General features: G+C 41.9%; 1 protein-coding gene across 1 annotated transcript; it reads left to right on the top strand.

The window, feature by feature from the left end:
* Window positions 1–226: 226 nt before the first annotated feature.
* LOC138877140 (uncharacterized) lies at window positions 227–817 on the top strand. The gene has a single exon (XM_070156706.1). The coding sequence runs from the start codon at window positions 227–229 to the stop codon at window positions 815–817; it is 591 nt and encodes a 196-aa protein (XP_070012807.1).
* The last annotated feature ends 7,084 nt before the right edge of the window (window positions 818–7,901 follow it).

Below are 7,901 nucleotides of genomic sequence, written 5' to 3'. Positions count from 1 at the left end.
TTGCAGAAGATCGTCCGATATAGAATCTTGAGAATAAACCTAATTACAATGATTTCAGAATTGCCTTTCTTTTTCTTTTCGTGTCAAAAGGAAATAAAATTCTTAGGCGAATATTGTTTTCGATATTTAAATATATCAAAATTGACAATAGTAAGAAATTATTTTCACAAATACACAGAGTAAGTACTTGGAGTTCAAATATAATGCGGGGACTCTTGAAGCTGACATGGATGTGAAGCTCGATATTCAAGTCATCCCCAAGAGAAGTAGTTTCAAGTATCTCAGATCTATTATACCGGGTAACGGGGAGATCGACGAAGATGTCAAACATCGTATTGGAGCGGGATGGATGAAGTGGAGACTTGCATCTGGTGTTCTTTGCGATAAGAATGTGCTACCAAAACTTAACGGTAAATTTTACAGAGTGGTGGTTCGACCTATCTTGCTATATGTGGCGAAGTGTAGGCCAGTCAAGTGCTCCCATGCGCAAAAGATGAAAGTAGTAGAAATGAGGATATTGAGATGGATGTGTGGGTGTACCAGGAGGGATAAGATTAGGAATGAAGTTATTCGTGACAAAGTGGGAGTGGCCTCTGAGGAGGACATGATGCAGGAGTCGAGGCTGAGATGGTTCGGGCATGTTAAGAGGAGAAGCGATGATGCTCCAGTTAGGAGGTGTGAGAGGTTGACCATGGTGGGCAGACCTATGAAATACTGGGGAGAGGTAATTAGGCAGGACATAACGTGGTTTCAGATAACTGAGGACATGACCCTTGATAGGAGGGTATGCAGGTCGAGGATTAGGGTAGAAATGTAGCAGGTAGTTGAGAGTTTTCCCTTTTCTTACCAGTAGTACTAGTAGCACGCATGTACTATCCTATCCTATGTATCAGATTTGTATTACATCATGTGGTTTAGTTAGTTTCAGTTATCGTGTTCCCATGTTATGCAACGATTCAGCCGACCATTTTAAGAATTATCGCCTCGATTCTCTATTAACTGCTTCCCCGTGTTTATTTCTGCTATTGTGAGTTGACCAGAGGATTCGTTTGGAGTTTCGGAGTTTTTTGGGACACTTAGTCCCTAAATGAGATCTTAAGCTTTAAAATTTGGACCATAGTTGGAGCAGTGTGAAGACGGCATCGAAATAGAATTTCGTTGGTTCCGTTAGCATCGTTGGGTGATTTCAGGCTTAGGGCGTGTTCGGATTGTATTTTGGAGGTTCGTGGCTTAATTAGGATTGAAATACCGAAAGTTGAATTTTTAAAGTTTCCGGTTCGATAGTGAGATTTTGATATAAGGCTCGGAATGGAATTCTGAGAGTTGGAGTAGCTCCGTAGTGTTGAATGTGACATGTATGCAAAATTTCAGGTCATTCAGACGAGGTTTGATAGACTTTTTATCGAAAGTGAAATTTGGAAGTTTTCGAATCCTTAGGCTTGAATCTGAGGGTAAATTGGTGTTCCGGCATTGTTTTGAGTGTTTCGAGGATTGATATAAGTTTGAATAGTGGTATATGACTTGTTTGTACTTTTGGTTGAGGTCCCGGGGGCCTCGGGATGAATCCGGAGGGTTGACAGAAGAAATTGGGAGATTTGGTAGCAGCTTCAGCTGCTAAAGTGCTATCATAACCACATAAGCTTGTGGCCAGTCGCAAATGCGGCCAGAGGAAAGGAAATCAGGAGTCGCAGGTGCGAGTGCTTTATCGCACCTGTGAGACTGCAGGTGCGGTAAGTGAAGCGTAAATGCGGCTAGTGCATTTAAGTGAATTTTCGCAGATGCACACGTAGGACCACAGGTACCGATCCGCAGGATCAAACATACAGACAAATCGAATGAACAAACAGTAAAGACGAACTCAGAATCTAAGACTAAAGCCAAAAATTAGGGGTTTTCAACATAACTAGTTAGGTTTAAAGGGAAAGCTTAACAAAACCCGACTAAACACTCAGGGATCAGAGAACAACACTTAGAAATCAAAATTGTTCTTAAAGAAAGTTTCAGAAACCCTAGTTATGAAGGAAAATGAAGCGAGGCTTTGAAAATCGAAAGGTTTTCATAAAACAAGCAAATAATAGTTCAAATATTCTCAGATCTGTTGTAGATCTAAAGAGTTAAGAGAGGGAACTAGGGTTTCGAGAAAAATGACCCAGAGATAAAGAGAGACCGGCTTAGAAACCATAGGTCTAACAAAAAAAATAGGACGATCTTACTCAAGCGAGCAAGCAACGACGAAGGAGATTAGGGTTAGGGCAGAGGGAGTTTGAGAGAGAAGGAAAGGAGTGACGGCGGAGAGGGTGAGAGGGAATGAGGGGTTTGGGGTTAGCTCATTAGGTTAATTAAGAAAGGAATTAACCTAGCCTGTTGATCAAAAATGATCAACGGCCAAGATTTGGGCGGAATTGGGTCGGATAGGATTTAGGTTTGGGCCTGGGTCTTTGGGCTAGTGTAATTAGGTGATTTGGGCTGGTTTTAATAGGTTATGATTGAAATAAAATGGGGCTATTTGTTAAATACCCAATCAAAATTAACCAAAATAATTTATAAATAGCTACCAATTATTAAAAAAATGAATTTCATGCATTGAAATATTTAAAAAGGATTATTTGGTATTTTAAAAATGCAAAAAGACTAATTTTTGTTAAAAATAATACACAATTATATACATAGGCTATAATTGCAATATTATTGTAATTATAGCCAAAATGTGACAATTGATATTAATGCATGACTCTAAAGGTATATATGCAATTTTAAAAAAAAATTGGAAAAAATTGGGTATCAACAGCTGCCCCTCTTTACCCGGGAAGGATGAAAGAGTTTTTGGGTAAAGAAATGATGGCCAATTTTGACCGGGCGGGATATTTTGAAAGACAAAGGCCGGACTCCGGTCTTCGAGTTGTCTACATATCCCTAGTTTTATAGGAATCAGGTCATATGTAGTTCTGGATTCATCGGCAAAGTATACCGATGAAGTCATTTCAAGAACGGACGCAACATCTAGGGCTGGGTGAGTGAACGGTTTACGGGAATGGTTACGTTTGATATGGCTAGGAGAACTGGAGCGGAATCGCTCCTGCTAGGATAGTCGTTGCTTGTCGGGTTACCTGCAAATAAGAATACCGCAAGTGTATATTGTGCATAAATTTAAACATGATGGAAGTTCCCGTTGGACAATAAAAGTTGTCTTCGGACGGTTAGGGATGACGTCTTCAGACCATGATGTCCTGGGCCATGAATTGTTTAATAAGAGATTCGCAGGCCATGAAATGATGTTCTCGGGCCATGAGGATGGTGCCTCTGAACTATGACGCCTTTGGATAATGATATGTAAATTTGAGGGATCCTCAGGCCATGGCATGGTGTCTTCCGGCTATGAGGATGATGTCTTTTAGACTATGACGCCTTTGGATAGATTGGCAATATTTCGGCCCATGATATGCAGTAATGATGTTTACAAGACAAAGCTTAGTCTTGTGGAATGAAGGGCGGAGCTTAGCCCGATTGGAAAACGAGTAAATATTACTAGAAATAGAGCAATGTTTATGCGAAGAGGGACATCGCTTAGTCCCATGCAGATGAGGAGGCAAGGATTAGCCTCATGCAGGTATGGAGGCAGAGATTAGCCTCATGCAGTTATGGAGGCAAGGATTAGCCTCATGCAAATATGGAGGCAAGGATTAGCCTCATGCGAATATAAAGGCAGGGATTAGCCTCATGCAAATATGGAGGCAGGGATTAGCCTCATGCAGTTATGGAAGCAGGGATTAGCCTCATGCAGATATGAAGGCAGGGATTAGCCTCATGCAGGTATGGAGGCGAGGATTTGCCTTCTGCAAATATGGAGGTAGGGATTAGCCTCATGCCAATATGGAGGCAAGGATTAGCCTCATGTAGTTATGGAGGCAAGGATTAGCCTCATGCAGATATGGAGGCAAGGATTAGCCTCATGCAAATATGGAGGCAGGGATTAGCCTCATGCAGATATGGAGGCAAGGATTAGCCGCATGCATATATGGAGGTAGGGATTAGCCTCATGCAAATATGGAGGCAGGGATTAGCCTCATGCAAAGAGCGAGTAGCAAATAAGAGTAGTGTATGTCTTAGCTGGAGATATATTCAGTGTCTGATGTCCAGATGGATAGTGAATTTACTTTGTGTATATATGTTTGCGAGTGCTATCGTTACGTCAAATGTGCTTGCATTCAAAGAAAAATTGTAAGTTTTTTGGGGGAAGGTTGGTTCGTGCTTCTGTCCGCTGGCTTTGATTTGCTCCATTCTGAAGGCCTTTCGAGTTCCCCTAGGTGACACCTGACTGTTATGGAAATAGAGTTTTCGAAAATATGCAATTATTGATAGAAATAGAGTTGTTTTAGAAACATATTGATATATCAAGTAATTTTGATGAACTAGTGACTGTAACATGTCTCAGAGGCATTGCAGCTCTCTCATGTTGGAATTTTGAGGGTCCTCCTCAAAATTCTGCCCCAGTTTGGTAGATTATCTTTTGACCATTTGCGGATAATAGGCCTTGCTTAGCCTTCTTCGGAATTTTGAGAATCTTTCTCAAAATTTTGCCCTAGTTTCTCAACTGGTTACTGACCGTCCGACACATGTTGGCATTGGCTGGACTTGCTTCGCAGTTTTGAGGGCCCTCTTCAAAAGTTTGTCCCAGTTTCTGACCTTGGGGGAAATGAAAATTTTATTATGATATGACCGAACCCATAAGGCGGCCTACGTATCCCCTCTTAAATGGGAATCAGGTCAAGCGTAGTTCAATTACATCATATGAGAAAAAAAGTAAAATAATCTAGGCATAGTATCTCTTGACTACGTCTGAATTGATTGGTTTTGGCCAAATTTCTCCATCCATTTCTGCAAGTATGAGTGCTCCCCCTGTCAGCACCCTGTGAACTATGAACGGACCTTGCCAGTTGGGAGAGAATTTCCCTTTGGCTTCATCTTGATGTGGGAAGATCTTGTTCGTGCACCAACTGACCCGGTGCAAATTACCTTGATTTGACCCTTTTGTTGAAAGCTCTGGACATTCTGTTCTGATAAAGTTGGTCGTGACACACTACGTTCATCCTCTTTCCATCTATAAGGGCCAATTGTTCATAGCGGCTCTTTATCCACTCGGCATCGCTGAGTTCAGCTTCCTGTATGATTCTTAAAGAAGGAATTTCCACCTCGGTTGGGATGACAACCTCGGTACTATAAACCAGCATGCAGGGAGTTGCCCCGATTGATATGCGAACTGTAGTGTGGTATCCCAATAATGCAAAATGTAGCTTCTCATGCCATCGTTTATGGTTGTCTACCATTTTCTTTAGTATCTTCTTGATGTTTTTTTTGGCAGCTTCTACGGCTCCATTCATTTGAGGTATATAGGTTGTGGAATTCTTGTGCTTTATTTTGAAAGTTTCACACATAGCTTTCATCAGATCATTGTTGAGGTTGGAGGCATTATCAGTAACAATGGACTCGGGAACTTCGAATCGACAAACAACTCGATCCTTGACAAAATCTGCGACAACTTTCTTGGTTACAGCTTTGTAAGATGCAGCCTCTACCTATTTTGTGAAGTAATCAATGGCTACCAGAATAAACCTGTGTCCGTTTGAAGCAGTGGGCTCGATTGGACAAATGACATCCATTCCCCAGGCGGCGAATAGCCAAGGTGAGCTTGTTGTATTGAGCTCATTTGGCGGCACTTTTATCATATCGGCATGCACCTGGCATTTAAAGAACTTGTGGACATACTGGATGCAATCTGTTTCCATGGTCATCAAAAAGTAACCGGCCCTAAGTATCTTCTTAGCCAAGACGAAATCATTCATGTGCGGGCCACAAGTCCCAGCATGTACGTCCTCAAGTAGCTTAGAAGCTACCTTTGCATCAACACACCTTAGTAAACCCAAATCGGGAGTTCTTCTATACAAGTTCCCTCTGATGTGGAAGAAGTGATAGGACAATCTCCGGAGTGTGCGTTTCTGAGTGTGATTTGTATGCTCCGAAAATTCTCTTTTCGATAAGTACTCCTTGATGTCATGGAACCAAGGATTTCCATCTGTTTCTTCTTCAACATGAGCGCAATATGCCGGTTGATTATGGATCCTCACCGGAATGGGACCAATTTAATTCTTATTTGGATGTTGTATCATGGATGACAAAGTGGCCAATGCATCGGCAAACTCATTCTGAATTTTGGACACATGTCGGAATTCTATCTTCGTGAACCTCTTTATCAATTCCTGCACATGGTGCAGATATGGCAATATCTTGGAATTCTTGGCGGCCCACTCTCCTTGTACCTGGTGCACGAGAAAATATGAATCATCGATTACCAGCAACTCCTGAATGTTCATGTCGACTGCCATATTGAGCGCTAGTATGCAGGCTTCATTCTCTGCCATGTTTTTGGTGCAAGGAAATATGAGTTTAGCAGATACTGGATAATGTTGACCCATTTCTGATACCAAAACTGCTCCAATGCCCACTCCTCTGAAATTTGCAGCTCCATCAAAGAACATCCTCCAACCGTCATATGCTTTGGTAATGTCTTCTCCTACAAATGATACTTCTTCATCAGGAAAATACGTCTTCAAAGGTTCGTATGCCTCTCCCACCGGATTTTCAGCAAGGTGATCTGCCAATTCTTGCCCTTTGACCACCTTTTGAGTTACGTAGACGATATCGAACTCACTTAATAGTATCTGCCATTTGGCCAATTTTCCAGTCGGCATGGGTTTCTGAAATATATACTTCAAAGGGTCCATCCGGGATATGAGGTGTGTAGTGTAGTCACAGAAGTAATGCCTCAATTTCTGAGTTGTCCAGGTCAAAGCACAGCAAGTGTGCTCTAGCAGAGAGTATCGTGCTTCGTAAGATGTGAACTTCTTACTCAAGTAATATATCTCTTTCTCTTTCCTTCCTGTCTCATCATGTTGTCCCAAAACACATCCGAAGGCTCTATCCAATACAAATAGATAGAGTTGCAAAGGCTGTCTTGGTTCTGGCGAGACCAGAACTGGTAGTGTGGACAGGTACTCCTTGATCTTGTCAAAAGCTTTCTGACAATCCTCTGTCCAACCTTTTTCGACATCTTTCCTCAGCATCTTGAAGATGGGTTCACATATGACTGTGGACTATGCTATGAAGCGACTGATATAGTTGAGACGTCCTAAGAAGCTCATCACGTCCTTTTTGCTCTTGGGTAGTGGTAACTCCTGAATAGCCTTGACTTTGGACGGATCCAGATCGATCCCCCAGCGACTGACAATGAATCCCAGTAGCTTTCCTGCGGGAACCCCCGAATGCACATTTTGTGGGGTTCAGTTTCAAATTATACCTCCTTATCCTTTCAAAGACCTTTCTCAGGTCCGCTATGTGATCTATGGCCCTTTTGGATTTGATAATGACGTCGTCCACATACACCTCTATTTATTTATGGATCATGTCATGGAAGATAGTTGTCAAGGCTCTCATGTAAGTGGCCCCAGTATTTTTTAGATCGAACGGCAGCATCTTGTAACAGTATACATCCCAAGGTGTAATAAAAGTTGTCTTCTCTGCATATTCTTCATCCATCCAAATCTGGTGATAGCCCGTGAAGCAATCCACAAAGGATTGGAGTTTATGCTTGGCATAATTGTCAATCAAAATGTGTATGTTCGGTAGTGGGAAGTCATCCTTGGGACTTGTTCTATTTAAATCCCGGTAGTCAACACATACTCTGACCTTCCCATCATTCTTTGGAACTGGAACAATGTTAGCTAACCAAGTTGGGTACTCAACCACCCTGAGAACTTTGGCCTTGATCTGCTTGGTAACTCCCTCCTTGATTTTCAGGCTCATGTGTGGTTTGAACTTTCTGAGTTTCTGTTTTACTGGCGGACACA

The sequence above is a fragment of the Nicotiana sylvestris genome, chromosome 1 (genome assembly GCF_000393655.2).
Source record: "Nicotiana sylvestris chromosome 1, ASM39365v2, whole genome shotgun sequence".
Taxonomy (NCBI): Eukaryota; Viridiplantae; Streptophyta; class Magnoliopsida; order Solanales; family Solanaceae; genus Nicotiana; species Nicotiana sylvestris.
Note: the sequence above shows the minus strand (reverse complement) of the source record. Positions and strands in the feature narration are given on the sequence as shown.